This window comes from Mobula hypostoma, chromosome 18, assembly GCF_963921235.1.
Source record: "Mobula hypostoma chromosome 18, sMobHyp1.1, whole genome shotgun sequence".
In the NCBI taxonomy this organism is placed as follows: domain Eukaryota; kingdom Metazoa; phylum Chordata; class Chondrichthyes; order Myliobatiformes; family Myliobatidae; genus Mobula; species Mobula hypostoma.
The window spans coordinates 56049236-56067493 of NC_086114.1; the positions used below are offsets into that span (position 1 = coordinate 56049236).

Genomic DNA, 18258 nt, shown 5'->3' on the forward strand with positions numbered 1-18258 from the left:
TGGACAACCACTTGCTTAAATTTTTTTCTAAGAATTCTTCCTCAAGCCCAGATTTGGGATTTATTGGTTTCTTTTGTGTGCATTCAGCAAGGCCTTTTAAAGCAGAAAGCATGCAAAGCCTAATTCATGCACAAAATGCATGAGCATTATTGCTGTAGAACTTTGCATTGGTAACTCACAAAGAAAATAATTGTCAGTTTGCTCCGCACTGCTGCATTAATATGTCTTTAGAATCAGAATCAGGTTTAATATCACTGGCATATGTTACGAAATTTGATGTCTTTGCGGTGGCAGTACAATGCAATACATACTAGGAAAAAAGTTAATTACAGTAAGTATGTACAGTGTGTGTATGTATATATGATATATATTAAATAGTTAAATAAGTAGTGCAGAAATAGAAATAAAATATCATTGAGGTGGTGTTCATGGGTTCAATATCCATTCAGAAATCAGATGGCAGAGGGGAAGAAGCTGTTTCTGAATAGTTGAGTGTCTGCCTTCAGGCCTCTGTACCTCCTCCCTGATAGTTGCAATGAGAACAAGGCATAACCTAGATGATGAGGTCCTTAATGATGGATGCCATCTTTTTGAGGCACCGTTCCTTGAAGATGGCCTGGATACAACGGAGCCTAGTGCCCATGATGGTGCTGACTTATGTTTACAACTCTCTGCAGCTTATATCGATCCTGTGCAGTAGCCTTCCCCCCCCCCCCCACCACCCCATACCAGATGATGATACAGCTAGTTAGAATGCTCTCCATGGTACATCTGTAGAAATTTGCAAGTGTGACAAACTAAATTTCCTCAAACACCTAATGAAATATACCTGCTGTCATGCCTACTTTGGAGCTGCATCGATATGTTGGGGCCAGGATAGATCCTCAGAGATATTGACGTCCAGGAACTTGAAATTGCTCACTCTTTTCCACTTCTGATCCCTCTATGAGGACTAGTTTGTGTACCATCACCTTACCATTTCTGAAATCTACATCAGTTCCTTAGTCTTTGTGATGATGAGTGTAAGGTTGTTGCTGTGACACCACTCAACGAGCTGATATATCGCGCTCCTGAAAGATGTTAGTGAGATGACAATTGGTTGCAGAGTGGTAGATGAGATTTGACAAAAATAGTGTTTGTTATATTTTACATGACATAAGATACAAATTACTGAAAGAGAAATATTTTGTTATGAAATGTTAATGAATAGGAAAATGCAGCCTTAGAGGTTTGATGACATGACACTGTGCAGCACCTAGGTTCGAATCTTACAAAACCATTATGTACCTAATCAGTACATAACCTTCCCTGCACCAAACCCAGTCTTATCTACAGTCTCAGAAGCTGGATTTTTTTTGTTTTTTGTAGTGGGGCCCCTGGCTTTAAAGTTCTCAGTGGCAGATTTAAAACCAAATATCATTGGCACAGCAATCATTGACCTTACAATGCACTACAATTTCAAGTCTGTAGAATAAAGAAAATGAATATATACAGTAGTAAATCTGAGCTCCATATTTTAGAAAGAGTTGATGTGATAAAAAGTTTAGCAATGGATTAGTTCAAACAAAGGATAATCCCCAGTATTTTAGTGATTGAATCAAACAGCAAGATAACTGACGTTGCTTAAGCATAGTAGCCATGCGCATCAGATTGGGCAGTATCTTTAGCTCCGCATATGCTCCCTACCTTACTAAGTATTCCCAGTACTTTGTTGTGTCTGCATGTTTACAGAGCCTGCTGTACTTTCCTCTTAATCATTCTTTTCACATTTCATTCTTCTGGCTTTTATACAGAATGGCCGCACTTCTGGGAAAATTCAGGATTCAGTGTGCTGACATCAAGGTCATTGGAGACATTAATGTGAAACCAAGCAAGGAGAGGTATGAACAGTTGCTGACAGATTTGGCATTCCAGCAAACCTTTGGCTGACCACTCCCTATTTACCTCCATAAACTGATGTTCTCTAAAACTCCTAATTTACACTGCCTTGATCACCTTTCAATCCCTTCCCCCCTCCCCGCTGTTTAACTGTGTACCTCTCAGTTAAACAGCACCTTAACTTTCTCAGTGGTTTAACCATATTCTATCTCTATAATGAGCTTGGCAACCCTCAGCTGTCTACACTTGCAATATGATCTGTTGTTGATTATCCCCAAATTTTTAATACTCCACTTGGTCAGTGCCTTCAGCTGCCAAGGATGTAAACTATTTATCCAACCCCACCCCACTAGATCTTTGTTTTCTTACTCTTCCAAGGCACTTATTAAATTCTACCTCTTTGGCCAATGTCTTGGACTTACTTTAATGGGCGGGAACTTTCTACAAGCAGCAAGCCTCCCCAAATTCCTGTTGACCTATACATGGTAACAGCAAACAGATTATCTTTGGACAGATTTTCTGCCCAAACCCATCTCTATCCTAAATATTGAGGCTCTGCATAATACAGGGCAATGTGTGGTGCAGTACCAGCTCATGAAAACACCGAAAAGTCTGATAGCTGACTCAATTTAGCATGTTTGAGCATTTCTGGATGTCTCTGATACAGTATTCACAAAAATTCTAAGACTATTACTAAAACTTTTTGAGATGAAAAATCATTCAAAAAATAGTACTCTATTTAATATTTTAAAATCCTTACCATCTGAGCCATGCCATCTTTTCACAGCTACGGTTCTTGAACCAACTAGCAAAGCCCTGATCACCACTGCATTTCTACAGTTTAGCAGTGCTGTGACCACTCTGATTACTTTGCACTGAAATAGAGTTTATTTGTTCTAATTACATTTTTGTTCTATTTTAACTTCATCAGTCCACAGGACTTGTTTCCAAAATGCATCAGGCTTGTTTAGATGTTCCTTTGAACCTTTTGAATAGAACTTTTTGGCCGCAATGAACAAAGGTATGTTTGAAGAAAAAAGGGTGCAGAATTTCAGGAAAAGACCCCCTCTCCAACTGTTAAGCACGGGGGTGGATCGATCATACTTTGGGTTTGTCTTGCAGCCAGTGGCATGGGGAACATTTACTGGTAGAGGGAAGAATGAATTCAATTAAATACCAGCAAATTCTGGAAGCAAACATCACACTGTCTGTAAAAAAAAAAGCTGAAGATGAAAAGAGGATGGCTTCTACAACAGGATAATGAACCTAAACACACCTTAAAATCCACAATGGACTACTTCAAGAGGCACAAGCTGAAGGTTTTGCCATGGCCCTCACAGTCCCCTGACCTAAACATCATCGAGAATCTGTGGATAGACCTCAAAAAAGCAGTGCATGCACGGCGGCCCAATAATCTCTCAGAACTATAAGCCTTTTGCAAGGAAGAATGGGTAAAAATCCCCACACAAGAATTGAAAAACTCTTAGCAGGCTACAAAAAGCGTTTAAAAGCTGTGATACTTGCCAAAGGGGGTGTTACTAAGTACTGCCATGCAGGCTGCCCAAACTTTTGCTTCAGGCCCTTTTCCTTTTTTGTTATTTTGAAACTGTAAAAGAGGGAAATAAAAAAGTAATCTTAAAATATTAAAGAAATATGTCATCTTTAACTTCATGCCTTTTGGAAATCAGGTCACCTTTTACTCGCTTAGCTATTCACAGTAATAGAAATTTTGACCGGGGTGCCCAAACTTTTGCATGCCACTGTATGTACCTGAAGAGGATGAATATCCAATTTTTTTCTGAATTTTGTGTAAATGGCGAACTTAAAATTACAATCTTTCTACAGAAAGCTGAATCATTAGCAAAAGGGAGCAGTAGTTTCAACAGTTTTGCTGATAATAACACACGTAATCCTCTGGTTTGAGTTTCAACTCCTTTATCCTTTTCCTTAAGCATTTTTGTATCTATTCTTCAAGATTTTTAGTGACAACTAGTCAATTTTGTCCGGGTGTACTTTGTTAAACTCCTTTTCAAAGTCTCCCTTCACAGAGCCAACCCACGCTACCCTTCATGGATATTGTTCACTGAATACTACTTGCACAACACAAGTGCAGGCTCACTTACAGTATTTGGTCAATTAATACTTTCTCTAATTATGCTCTGAAGGTTTACTTATTAGGTTGATCAGCATTTAGCTAGGCCCCTTTGAAAAAAGTGCTGAAATGTTTTTTATGGTTCTCTGTACGAGGTACCACGGAAGCCACAGACCCAGAGAATCAAGCTTGCTGCTCACCAAGCCAAGTTGCTTGAGGCATTTACTGTGGAGCATTATTTAGAAAAGTGAAATAACCAACATGCCACATGATTTTCTCTGTCAGCGTTATCACAATCATTGATGGAATAATATGTTCAGCAAGTCAGATAGCATCTGCAGAAGAAGCGAGTAATGTCCTGTCATCACATACAATTGGACTAAGTTTTAGGTGAGAGCAGTGGTGATTTAAACATTGAATGCATCACTGTTAACAGGGTAGAAAAGAAGGGGTTGGTGCAGATTATATTCACCCAATCTGTTTCCTCGTCAGATGAAGTGTCTGTGCAGTGATCTCTGAATTTTGACCAAACCTGTGATGTTACTGTTACAGACTGGTCTTTTGGGGAACCAGGCCTCTGCTACTCATGGTCGATGGAATAACAAGTCTTGTGGAGGGAGACCATGTGGGTACAGATACAAAGTGCAAGAGCAGGGAGAGGGAGCTCCAGCATATCTCTTATCAATGTACAAAATCTTAGTAAATCATGAGACATTGGCTGTGATATTAAGTATTTACATGCACTGGTTTCTAATCAATCATCAATATTGGTTGTTTGTCAGTCTTTGTTATTTATACTTTGTCATAAATTCTTTCATATTTCTGTGTTTGCCTTCAAGAAAATGAATCGTAATGTACTATATGGTGACATACGCACTTTGATAATAAATTTACTTTGAACTTTGATGTGAGATTTATTAATTATGGAATAATTGTGCTTTGATTGGCTAATTATGACTAATTACAGCTGGAAAACATTTGAAGAATTGATTGAACCATATCAACTTCATGAAAGCTCCAAGGATCCTGCAACTGCTGAGATATTGCAGAAGGAGTATCCATGGAAAATTACTGATGCTGAGCTGGAGAGATTTAAAGACAAGGTAGACAAAAACATCCTGTAAACTATTGTGTTCATAATACATATACTGTATGAATTGTTTTGTTATTTGATGAACAGAAATGTACACTCTGGCTTTTTGTTTTAAATTAGACATACCGGCAAGTCAGACTGAATGAACTTCTACAGGAGAACTCCCGAGCTGCCAACATCATTGTTGTGTATGTAAAGTCTACAGCTATGTTCATAATTCTGAAGCAGTGATTTAGATAAAGTGACATGACATATTCAAAGGTACATATTGCTGTATTTTTAGTGGAGAAAGTGGCTATGATTAAACATCACTTAGAAAAGATTAGAGAACAAAATGGTGAATTGACTAAAATACTGACCTATTCTTAAGATTTTTTTTTACTTCAATCCATATATGGGAAAAGTGATTATACATCCCAATCCTATATTACTAACAGTAATGCAGCTCATTTGCAAGTGGATTATTCTGACTTATTTTTCAAAAGGTGTTAACATTTTATTTTTGTCACGCTCTAGGAGTTTGCCAATTGCAAGAAAAGAAGCTGTATCAAGCTACCTATATATGGCTTGGTTGGAGATCCTTTCCAGAAATCTACCTCCTGTCTTAATGATCAGAGGAAATCAAAAAAATGTGCTGACCTTTTACTCCTAATTGTAAAGTGAATGTCATGGTTGCAGCAAATGCCACATTTATTTATCATACAGTATATTTGAGAGTTGCCTATAGGGAATCTCTTAATCTAAGTAGCAATCGGGCTTAATTCTTGTTCCTATAATTCTCTGATGCATTTCACAAATAATGTCAATAGTTATTCCTCTTCTGAAATTGTATTTTCATGTATGGTCACTATCTGTAATTGTAAGGTTAATATGCTGCTGTGTTAATGATTTGTGTTTTCACTGTAATGTTACAAAGATGGAATATTACTCCAACTTGTGTAGTCATTATACCAAAGAGAGGTAATCATCATGTTGCAATCATCGAGTTCCAAAATCATTTGGCTTCTAAGATCTTAGTGGGGTTTCCAGTCCATTTTACAGAATAATATTCTTTCATCTGAGCACAAAAACGACTTTATCCCTCATTTTGACTTAACTATAATTATGTACAGTGTACTAGTCAACATTGAGCTTAAGCATAAGCATAGATTGAGAAAAGTCTAATATTGTCTGACAAAGTCACATTCTGGAACACAGAATCAAAACTTGACTAAAAGAAAGATGAGAAAATGTTAAATTAAATGAGGTGCATTTTCTTAACAAAAATTCTGGAAAGCACAAAATATTTTATCATGTGGTCAATTATATTTGGAGGAATTACTTGTAATATGACACAGATATTTTTGTTGACATGCAGAGTGTACTTTTCCATGACTTCAGTTTAACTATGTAATCTGCATAACATTAATGATAACCTTGGGTCAGGTAATTGTTGAAATAAATTACACTAGAATTTAACGTTACCCTTTTTCTTCAGAACAGTAGGATAGAATATGCATTCTGTACTACTTTCACAATGATACTTAGATTTTTTTGTTTAAGTTTATTACATGGCTTGGATTTTTGAAATGACTTGAAATGTTAACATCAGACTGTCATTTTAGTATCCAAACATGGGTAACATTTGACTATTATAAAATTACACACCGTTTTATGTCTTTCTGGAATTTCCAAAATTTCAGTTGTGTTTTCTATTTGAAAGTTAAAGTTAAAATATTGGGACTAATTGGTGCAGATAGTGCATATTTCAAATATACATTGTGTTGCCATTCCATTATTATAGCTTTGAGGCAAAAAAGCTGACAGTTTAAGGCTTTAATAGACTGAACTTGCATCTATATGGACATTAAGGCTTAGCGCGGCATGTGACTATCAGGCAGAGCTCTGAGTGGACGTCATGTTGCAGTGGTCCTAACGCTAGACAACACTTAAGAGTATTGTGTGCATTTCTGGTCACCATGCTACAGGATGGATGCGATTCAAGCTGAAAGCAAGATTCACAAAGATGTTGCTAGGACAAGAGGGCTTGGGTTGTAAGGGGAGATTGGATAAACTGGGTCTGTTTTTGCTGAGGTAGAGGTTTATAAAAGTTAAGAGGCATAATCGAGGTCAAGGTAGTAGACTTTTTCCCAGGATAGAAGATTCTAAAACCAGTGGGCATAGGGATTTGGAGTGGCACAGTAGTGCAGCAGTTAACAACACACATCAAAGTTGCTGGTGAACGCAGCAGGCCAGGCAGCATCTCTTGGAAGAGGTACAGTCAACATTTCGGGCTGAGACCCTTCGTCAGGACTAACTGAAGGAAGAGTTAGTAAGAAATTTGAAAGGGGGAGGGGGAGATCCAAAATTATAGGAGAAGACAGGAGGGGGAGGGATGGAGCCAAGAGCTGGACAAGTGATTGGCAAAAGGGATATGAGAGGATCATGGGACAGGAGGCCCAGGGAGAAGGAAAAGGGGGAGGGGGGAAAATCCCAGAGGATGGGCAAGGGGTACAGTCAGAGGGAGAAAAAGGAGAGAGAAAAAAAAGAATGTGTATATATAAATAACGGATGGGGTAAGAGGGGGAGGTGGGGCATTAGCGGAAGTTAGAGAAGTCAAAGTTCATGCCATCAGGTTGGAGGCTACCCAGATGGAATACAAGGGTGGTGTTCCTCCAACCTGAGTGTGGCTTCATCTTTACAGTAGAGGAGGCTGTGGATAGACATATCAGAATGGGAATGGGATGTGGAATTAAAATGTGTGGCCACTGGGAAATGTCGACTGTACCTCTTCCTAGAGATGCTGCTTGGCCTGCTGTGTTCACCAGCAACTTTGATGTGTGTTGCTTGAACTTGCAGCATCTGCAGAATTCCTCGTGTTTGCAGCAGTTAGCATAATGCTTTGCAGCACCAGCAGCCTGGGTTCAGTTCTTGCCATTGTCTGTAAGGGGTTTGTTTGTTCTCCCTGTGACCACGTGGGTTTCCTCTGAGTGTTCTGTTTTCCTCCCACATTCCAAAGATGTATGGATTACTAGGTTAATTGGTCACATGGGTGCTATTGGATGGCACAGGCTCGTTGGGCCAGAAGGGCCTATTACTGTACTGTATCTCAAAATAAAAATAAATATAAACAATAACATGCAAGTGGAGAGATTTGAAGGGAATCTAAGGGGCAAGTTTTTCACACAGGTTGTTGGATAATGGAATGATCTACAAAAGGAGGTGGATAGGAATGGTTTGAAATGATATGAATTGAATTGGCTTTATTACTTACATCCTTCATATACATGAGGAGTAAAAATCTTTATGTTGCATCTCTGTCTAAATGTGCAATGTGCAATTTATGGTATTATAATAATTAGTATGTACAACAGGATGGTCAATATAACATAGAAATACAGTTGTGTCAGCATGAATTAAGCAGTCTGATGGCCTGGTGGAAGAAGCTGTCCTGGAGCCTGTTGGTCCTGGCTTTTATGCTGCGGTACCATTTCCCGGATGGTAGCAGCTGGAACAGTTTGTGGTATGGTGACTTGGGTCCCCAATGATCCTTCGGGCCCTTTTTACACACCTGTCTTTGTACACGTCCTGAATAGTGGGAAGTTCACATCTACAGATGCGCTGGGCTGTCCGCGCCACTCTGCAGAGTCCTGCGATTAAGGGAAGTACAGTTCCCATACTAGGCAATGATGCAGCCAGTCAGAATGCTCTCAATAGTGCCCCTGTAGAAAGTTCTTAGGATTTGGGGGCCAAACAGAGACTAGCTTAGATGAGTACCTCAGCTGGTTTGGAAGAATTGGACTGAAGACCATATTTCCCTGCTGCATATCTCTGAATCTATGAATATGTCAAGCATGTGAATGCAATCAATAAGAGAGGCAACACATATGAGGTACTGTATTTGTATCTGATTGTGTTTGTATAACTCAGTAGGAATTTGGCCCCCCCCATACAACTGACTCACCAACTCTTTCACCCACCACCTCCTCACTCCCCTTCCCAACACCCATTGACCCCAGGTTCTCATGTACCTGACTACTGATCACATTTCTGCTGGCCACCTCCAAACATTAATTTCCAAGCCCCATCACTTTCTGGCAGCTATATCTCATTCACACAGAACCAAACTTGTCTGTCTCATCTGCACCACACTAGAGCAGCATGCAAAAGGAAAGTCTTAAGTCTAAGGCCAGCTTTGAAATGATACTTTGGACATTTGGGTATTTTTGAATTTTGAACTGGCTAGTTTGCAAATATCCAATGCCATGTGGTGACTAATGAATGAGCCTTTGCAGCACTCCAGACTACTTAGATTTGGAGACCCAAGCCACTTACGGTACCAAGACTAAAATGGCAGGTGAAATACAGTGTCAGGAAGTCTAAGGTCATGATCTTTGGTAGAAGAAATAAAAGAGTTGACCATTTTCTAAATGGAAAGAAAATACAAAAATCTGAGGCACAAAGGGATTTGGGAGTCCTTGTGTAGGATTACCTAAAGGTTCATTTGCAGGTTAAGTCTGTGATGAGAGAGTCACATGCAATGTTAACATTCATTTCAAAAAGACTAAAATATAAAAGCAAGGATGTAATGTTGAAACTATAAAGCACTGGTGAGGCCTCACTTGGGGTATTGTGAACAGTTTTGTGGCCCCATTACCCTTGAAAGGATGTGCTGAAACTGAGTTCTCTTGTGAGTTTAAAGGAGTTCACGAATATGATTCTAGAATTAAACAACTTGTCATATGAAGAGTGTTTGATGGCTCTGGGCCTGTATTCACTGAAATTCAGAAGAATGAGGGATGACCTAATTGAAACCTATGGAAAGGTGAAAGACCTTGATAGGGTGGATTTGGAGAGGATGTTTCCTATGATAGGAGTGAGTGTCTTAAGACCCAGAGGACACAAACCTTGGAATAGAGGGGTGTCCTTTTAGAATGTAAATGAGGAGAAATTTCTTTAGCTAGAGAGTAGTGAATCTGTGGAATCTGTTGCCACAGGCAGCTGTGGAGGCCAAGTCTTCATGTATATTTAAGACAGAGGTTGATAGATTCTTGATTGATCAGGGCATGAAGGGATACTGGGAGAAGGCAGGAGATTGGGGCTAACAGGAAAAATGGATCAGCCATGATGAAATAGCAGAGCAGACTTGATGGGCCACGTGGTCTAATTCTGCTCCTATATATTATGGTTTCACCAAAGTACTATCTCTGACTGATGAATTTACTTTTATATACCAAACTTCCGTGTTGACCAAACCCTTAAAGAGCAGAATGTGGTTTGACTTCCTGACTGTCTGCTGTACCTACATGTTTACTTGCTGCATCGTGACACTGCATATGATTCCTGTCTCTGATTTTGATGCATTGGTCTTGACTAAATATTCCTTTTCTCACCCTGCTCACTCCTTTAGTAAATCTCATCTCCATTCCCTTACAACTAGTTAACAGTGGACCACATAAGACGCTTCATTTTTCAAAACACACACAAGGTGGGGAAAAAAGGTCATTCTTGGCTTTAGTCTAAATGTACTCTCCTAAAAACCCTCCTCCACCTGTAGGGTGGTATAGCACAGAAACAAGCCTCTTGCCCTGTCCTGTCGATGCCAACCATCCAGTACTCGGTGATCATATAGACATCTAAATATTGTGAGACTCTCCGCCCTTAAGGCAGTGTGTTCCAGACTTCTAACAATCTCAAGATGAAAAACTGGTTCCTTCTATCCCCTCTAAACCTCCTACTTTCTTTAAACCTCTGCCCTCTGAGTATGGGTGTCTGGGGAGAAAGTTTACCTTTATCCACCCTATCCATGCCCTTCATAATTTTGTTCACCTCCATCAAATCTCCCTCATCATTCTTTACTCTTAGAAAAATAAACTCTGCCTATCTAATCACATCCTACAACTTTTACGCTCCATCCCAAATAGCAACCTGGTGCATTCCCTCTGCATGCTACCAGAAGAATGACATACTTCCTACAGTGTACAGGAGTATAGATCCATATACAATATTATAGATGTGACCTCACCAATCTTCTATAAAGCTGTTCTATATCTTCTCTTAATCCATGTACCAGCTCATAAAGACTGATTCCATATACCCCGTACACTTATGTTCCCCTATCATTTGCTGTGTTTCTGCTGCCCTTATTTGAACTCCCAAAATGTATTACTTTACACTTAATGAGAATTAAATTCCATCTCACGTTGCTTTGCCAAGCTTACCAGCTGATGGATATCCTTCTGTAGCCTGATTATCTTTCTTGCGATCCGCAACACCAGTGTTGGTATCATTTGCAAGCTTACTAATAGTATCTCTTCAATAACATTGTTGTTAATGCACATAACAAACAGCAGGGGGGCCAGAACAGCCCCTTTGCTACACCAGTGGGCAAAGGTTTCCAATCATAGAGCAATTCAGCACACAAATTGGCCCTTCAGCCCAACTCATCCATGCCAACCTGAACTATTCTATTTTCCTGCATTTGGACCATCTCCTTATAAACCTTTCCCATCTATGTAACCGCCTAAATGCCTCTTAAGCGTTGTAATTGTACCCACCTCTACCACTTTTTCTAGCAGCTCATTCTATATATTCATCACCCTTTGTCTGAAAAATGTTGACCCTCACATCCCCTTTAAATTTTTTAATTCCCCTACCCTGTGATCATCCACCTTACCTTTATCCCCCATGATAATACATGCCCTCAAGTCTCTTGTGCTCCAGCCTTCCATGTGGGCCCTTGCAATCTACATAGACAACATTAGATGCACTATCCTCACCAATATGTTTACTTACAACGTTGAACAAATCAAATCAGTCAGAAAGGATCTCCCAGAAAAAAAATGCCATTCCTGATCAATGCCTCCCTTTCTAAGTGTGAATTGATCCTGTCCTTCAGAATTTTTTTCCAACATTGTACTCACTGGCCTGTAATTACCTGACTTTAGCAGTCTGAACAATGCTTTATAAGACATTAGTCAGACCACACTTGGAGTATTGTGAACAGTTTTAGGTCTCTTATCTGAAAAGGGATGCGCTAGCACTGTAAAGAGTCCAGAGGAGGTTCACGCGAATTATTTCAGGAGTGAAAGGGTTAACATATGAGGGGTGTTTGATGGCTCTGGACATGCACTTGCTGGAGTTTAGGAGAATGGGGGGAGGGGTGGAATCTCATTGAAACCTATCAAATATTGAAAGGCCTAGGAAGAGCGAGTGTGGAGAAAATGTTTCCTTTGGTAGGTAGCCTCAGACCAGAGTTTGCGGCCACGGAATAGAGGGGTGTCCATTTAGAACACAGATGAGAAGGAACATTTTAGCCAGAGGGTAGTGAATCTGTGCAGTTCTTGGTTAGTCAGTGCATAAAAAGTTATGGGGGAAAGACTAAAGAATGGGGTTGAGAGGGATAATGGGTCAGCCATGATAGAATGGTGGAGCAGGCTTGATGGACTGAATAGCCTAATTCTGCTCCTGTGTCTTATGGTCTTATCCCTGCCTCCTATAACATCTAGAGACACACCTGATCAAGCTGCAGGCATTTATCCACCTTTATGTTGGCTAAAACATCTAATGTCCTCTTTTTAAAGGTAATTTGCTCAAGAATATCACCACTCCTTCAACAGAATCTCCAGCTATTAGTGAATATCAAAGGGAAAGTATTTGTTTAAAGCCTCACCCATTTTCCGTGATCCTGCAGAGAGATTGCCTATTCGTTTCCTAGTGAGCCTCACTCTTACCTGGCAACCTTCTGACTTTTAATATACCAATCAGGATGGAGCTGGTGATCATCAGCGATGTTCTGTGTGCTGCAGACAATAGTTCCAAATATTCTTTTAAAAATACACTTATTTTGAATTACTCTCACTGCAATCTGCAGCACATAACTTCCCTCAAAGCAATGTACATTTAAATCAACTTAATGACCTTCAGATCTCATGATCGTCTGAAGGTCTTGGCAGACTAAACAGGTACAGCACCTTTAAAAGGATGAAGGTTCATCACCATAATCAGAAACGAAGCAGGAGGAGGGCACTACAAGCCAGGCTGAAACATAGAGAGATGTGGCCTCCACTACTCAGCATCTTGTTGGCAAATGTGCAGTCAGTGGAGAACAAAACTGATGACCTGAGAGCAAGATTGCTGTAGCGGAGAGAAATGAGAGCCTGTTCTATGCTTGACCAAAATATGGCGCTTTCTCTCTTTGCTGATGATAGCACTGTCATAGGCCAAGTCAAAGGTGGTGATAAATGCAGCATATAGGAGGGAGATTGAAAACCTTGCTGAGTGGTGTCATAACAGCAACTCTTACTCAATGTCAGCAAGACCAAGGAACTGATCGTAGACCTAAGGAGAAGGGAACCAGAGATCCTTGAGCTGTCCTCATCAGAGGTGAGAGGGTTAGCAGCCTTAAGTTCCTAGCTGTTATTATTTCAGAGGACCTACCCTGGACCCAGATGTAAGTGCAGTTATGAAGAAAGCACAGCAGTGCCTCTTCTTCCTTTAGAGTTTGCGGAGATTCAGCATGGCGTCTAAAACTTTGACAAACTCGTACTGAAGAGTATATTGACTGGCTGCATCAGAATCTGGTATAAAAACTCCTACACAAAGTCGTGGATACGGCCCAGTCCATCAGAGATAAAGTCCTCCCAACCATTGAGCACATCTGTATGAAACACTGTTGTGGGAACGCAGCATCCATCATCAGGAATCCCCACCACCCAGTACATGCTCTCTTCTCACTGCTGCCATCAGGAATAAGGTTCAGGAGCCTCAGGACTCACACCACCAGGTTCAGCAGCAGTTACCACCCTTCAACCATCAGGCTCTTGAATCAAAGTAGTGGTGTGGAGCATGAAATTAAGGAATCTGGAAGAAATGTTTTTTTCTGATGAGTATGTTGAGGTCCTAACAAGGGAACAAGCTAGAATGGACCTGGTGCAACACACAACTTGGGGGGCAGGCAGTGTCTCTGGAGGGAAATTGACCGTCAATGCCCATAAGAACATAAGACATGGGAACAGAATTAGGCCATTCGGCCCATTGAATCTGCTCCACCATTTCATCGTGGCTGATTTGTTATCCCTCTCAACCCCATTCTCTTGCCTTCTCTCCATTACCTTTGACGCCCTAACATATAAACCTCCGTGTTAAGTATACTCCCTAGTCAAATCTGGTTCATTACACAATGCGCAATCCAGAATTGCCTTTCCTGTGGTGGGTTCAACCATAAGCTGCTCTAAATAAAAAAGATTCTACAAATTTCCTCTCTTGAGATCCAACACCAACCTGATTTTTCTTATCTACCTGTTTATTGAATCCCCATCACTATAGTAACATTGCCTTTTTTACGTGCTGTTTCTATCTCCCATTGTAATTTACAGTATATTCCACATCCTGGATACCATTCGGAGGCCTGTATATAACTTCCACAGGGTAGTTTTACTTCTGCAGTTTCTTAACAGTACCCATAAGGATTCTACATCTTCCAATCCTATGTCACCTCTTACTAAGGATTTGATTTCATTTTTTACCGACAAAGCCACCCTTCTGCCTACCTGCCAGTCCTTTTGATACAATGTCTTGAGTCAAAGCTCTTTCTCTGGACTAAAAGATAAAAAGGAGTTAGCCTGTATAAAGAGGTGGAGGGAAGCAGTGGAAAAAGAGCTAGCCAAAAGTAGTGATTCTGGGTGAGGGTGTGAATGCAGAGCAGCAGAGATCATAGAAGGGCAACGTTGAGAGAGGGTCTCACAGATCTCCTGTCAAAGAGAGAAAGAAAACTTCTTCAGAGTGGGCATACCTTGAAGAGGCTTTGCAGTGGAGCAGTGAAGTGGAGAGTGATAACCGGTTAATAGATGATTAAGAGGTCATTAGGGAACAGTGGCCATAATACAATGAAAGCTTATATAGGCGTTGAAAATGATTTCATTCAGTTTGAAATCCGGGCCTTAAAAATGAATTAAACAAACTATAAAGGTATGAAGCACGAGATGACACTGGGTAAATTTCAGAAAATTAATAAGGATTTCACAAATAATTTATATGCCTTTAAGACAAAACCACCGGGGAAGCGGGTTGGTATGAAATTACAAGATGAAAATGAAATGGCAGTGAGCCTGGAGAGTGAGAAAATTCTGGAATTCCACAAAGGAGGACCTAGGCATTCATATGAAAAGGGAATGTAGATTTTAAGAATAACGAGGAAGACAAAATCACCATTAAAACTCCTAGAAATATAGAAAAAAAAGATTTGCCACTTTGAATGTGCGCCCCTTACAGGCAGAAAGCAGAGAAATTATGTTGTAGAGTCAGTTAATGACAGAAATACTAAAGAGAGATTTTGTATCTTTTTCTCACCAACCCAGAACTTCTGGAGACTGATGGACAAGTGTAGGTTTAGAGTGAAGGAGGAGGATGAAGAAACTGGCAGGTGGAAAACTAGCAATGGAGAAATGAATGAGTCAGAAAACTGAAAAAAAAATACCCAGACCATGATGACGTGTATCCCAGGGGCCTGAAACTATTATTGAAGAGATACCAATGCAGATAGTGAGTGCGGGTTCCAAAATTCCATTGACTCCAGAACAGTTTTCACAGAATGAGACACTGGTTAAGAAAGAACGGACAGAAGAAATAAGGAACACCTGCCATCAGGAGTCAGGAAAAAAGAAATTGTATTGAGGCAACGGGACAATAATAATGAGGGCAGAGGCAAAATGGATCTGTGGAGAGGAAATCATGTTTGACAAATCTGTCAAGAGTCTTGCTGAGGTTTTAACGAGGACCAGTCGATGTGGCCCATTTGGACTTTAAAGAGGCCTTTGATAAGATGCCATACGAAATTATCAAACAAATGTGAAGTGCTTGGTACTAGGGGTAATATATTGACATGGATTGTGATGGGTTAACTGATACAAATAAAAGAGATTATTTATAAACAGATAAGACGATAAGAGGCATAGGTAGAATGGACGGCAGGCCCCTTCTCCCTGAGTGGCAATGGGCAATATGAGAGAACGTACTTTTAAGATGATTGGAGGAAAATATGGGGGAAGGTGGAAGCCAAAGGCAGGTTTTTACAGAGAGAATGCACTAGTGGGAATAGTGGTAGAGACTAATACATTGTGGACATTTAAGAAACTCTTAAATAGGCATATAAATAAAAGAAAAATGGGGGGCCTTGTGTAAGGGAAGGGTTAGATTGATCTTGGATTAGATTAAAAGGTTGGCACAGCATTGTGGGCAGAAGAACCTGTACTGTGCTGTACTATTCTATGTTCTGCAGATCATTGGAAACTGTGACTTACGTGGCTACAACTCTTCACAATCTGCATCAGTGATCTGAATGAGGGGTTTGAGCACAATGTGCCCAGATGAAGGGCCTCAACCTGAAATGCCAGCTGTCCATTCACCTCCGCAGATACTGTCTGACCTGCTGAGTTTCTCCAGCAGATCATCTGTTGCTCCAGGTTTCAGCATCTGCAGTCTCTTGTGTCTTAACGTTGAGTTTTTTGTCATCTGCTCAAGTTCCTGTACTTGTCTGCACAGGTGCAGTGAAAAAGTTCTTGCAGCAGTATCACAGCATCACAGGCACATAATCTGTAATATATCCAAGTCCAAGTTTGCTGATGATACAAAGCTGAGAGGCTTTTGAATGGACAAGAACGCGGCAACGTGAAAAAATTCTCCTTTGGTAGAAAATCATAAGAAAGATGGAGATTCTCTAAATGGTGAGAGATGGAACTGTGCTGTTCAGAGAGATATTGTACATGAGTGAATGAACATTAACGTGCAGGTTAACATGCAGATATGAAGCCACTATGAAAAGGGTCTCATGCTTTCCCGATGGACCTGACAAGTAAACTCTTCTCAGACTTCCAGCCAGGTACAGCTATCGATTATAACTGACGTTTCAACGACAAACTCTGCCACCTTCATCAGGGATCTTTTTCATCATCCCTAAAGAAGATGGCAGAGTTTGGCATTGAAGCGTTAGTTATAATCAATACCTGTACCCAGCTGGAAACCCTAGAAGAGTTTATTAGGAAGGCATTAGGTTTGCAAAGAGACGAATATAGGAGGCATCTTGTTCCAATTGTATAGATCCTTGGTGAGAACAGATCTGGTATATTGTCTGGTGCCCCTGCTTCAGAAAGGTTATAGAGGCTGACCTAGGTTACAATTGCATGACTTTGGACACCCCAACCATGAATGATCTCCCATAATACTATTAAATTCAACAGTCTGATGTATATACAGTACTTAAATCCGTTCTAACAAACAGCAGAGTAGTTGCCTTACAACTTTGTATAATTCTTCTTTCTTATCAGTCTTACATGCTTTTGATTACTTCCTCACAACCCTGACTATATTGATGTTTTTTGAGGTTAACCAGGCTGGGTCTGTGCTGTTTTGTGTTTGATGGCACATGATAAAATAAGCTGAAGTCAGCATTGTTTCCTCAAGGGCAAATCTTGCCTGACAGATCTATTGTAATTCTTTGAGGAAACAACAGGTAGTATACACAAAGGAGAGTCAGTAGACGTTAACACGAGGAATTCTGCAGATGCTGGAAATTCAAGCAACACACATCAAAGTTGCTGGTGAACGCAGCAGGCCAGGAGGCATCTCTAGGAAGAGGTACAGTCGACGTTTTGGGCCAAGACCCTTCATCAGGACTAACTGATGGAAGAGCTCTTCCTTCAGTTAGTCCTGATGAAGGGTCTCGGCCCGAAACGTCAACTGTACCTCTTCCTAGAGATGCTGCCTGCCCTGCTGCGTTCACCAGCAACTTTGATGTGTGTTGTCAGTAGATGTTGTTTATTTGGATTTTCAGAAGGCCTTTAACAAGGTGCCCAACATAAATCTGCTTAACAAGATAAGAGCCCATGAAATTACCGGAAAGATACAGGCGTGGATAGAAGATTGGCTGACTGACAGGAGGCAAAGAGTGGGGTTAAAGGACACTTTCTGGTTGGCTGCCAGTGACTAGTGTTGTTCTGCTGGGGTCAGTGTTGGGACCCCTTCTTTTCATATTTGTCAATGATTTGAGTGAAAGAATTGATGACTTTGTGGCCAAGTTTGTGGATGATATGAAGATAGGTGGAGGGGTAGGCAGTGTTGACGAAGCAGGTAGTCTACAGAAGGACTTAAACAGATTAGGAGAAGAAGCAACAAAGTGGCAGATGGAATACAGTGGTAGAAGGAATAAAGGCATAGACTA

At 40.5% G+C, this 18258-nt stretch overlaps 1 protein-coding gene across 3 annotated transcripts in view; it reads left to right on the forward strand.

Annotated features, from left to right (window-relative positions):
* The window catches only part of slc12a1 (solute carrier family 12 member 1), a 163576-nt gene extending 156288 nt beyond the window's left edge, over window positions 1–7288 (forward strand). The window contains exons 23-26 of one of the 3 annotated variants that reach the window (XM_063070928.1): window positions 1794–1880; window positions 4938–5073; window positions 5184–5251; window positions 5580–7288. In XM_063070928.1, coding sequence (XP_062926998.1) covers window positions 1794–1880; window positions 4938–5073; window positions 5184–5251; window positions 5580–5715 — 427 coding nt within the window. In that variant the 3' untranslated portion in view covers window positions 5716–7288. The remainder of the gene's footprint in view (window positions 1–1793; window positions 1881–4937; window positions 5074–5183; window positions 5252–5579) is intronic. The other 2 variants (XM_063070927.1, XM_063070925.1) reach the window with 2 other exon arrangements.
* Window positions 7289–18258: the final 10970 nt, after the last annotated feature.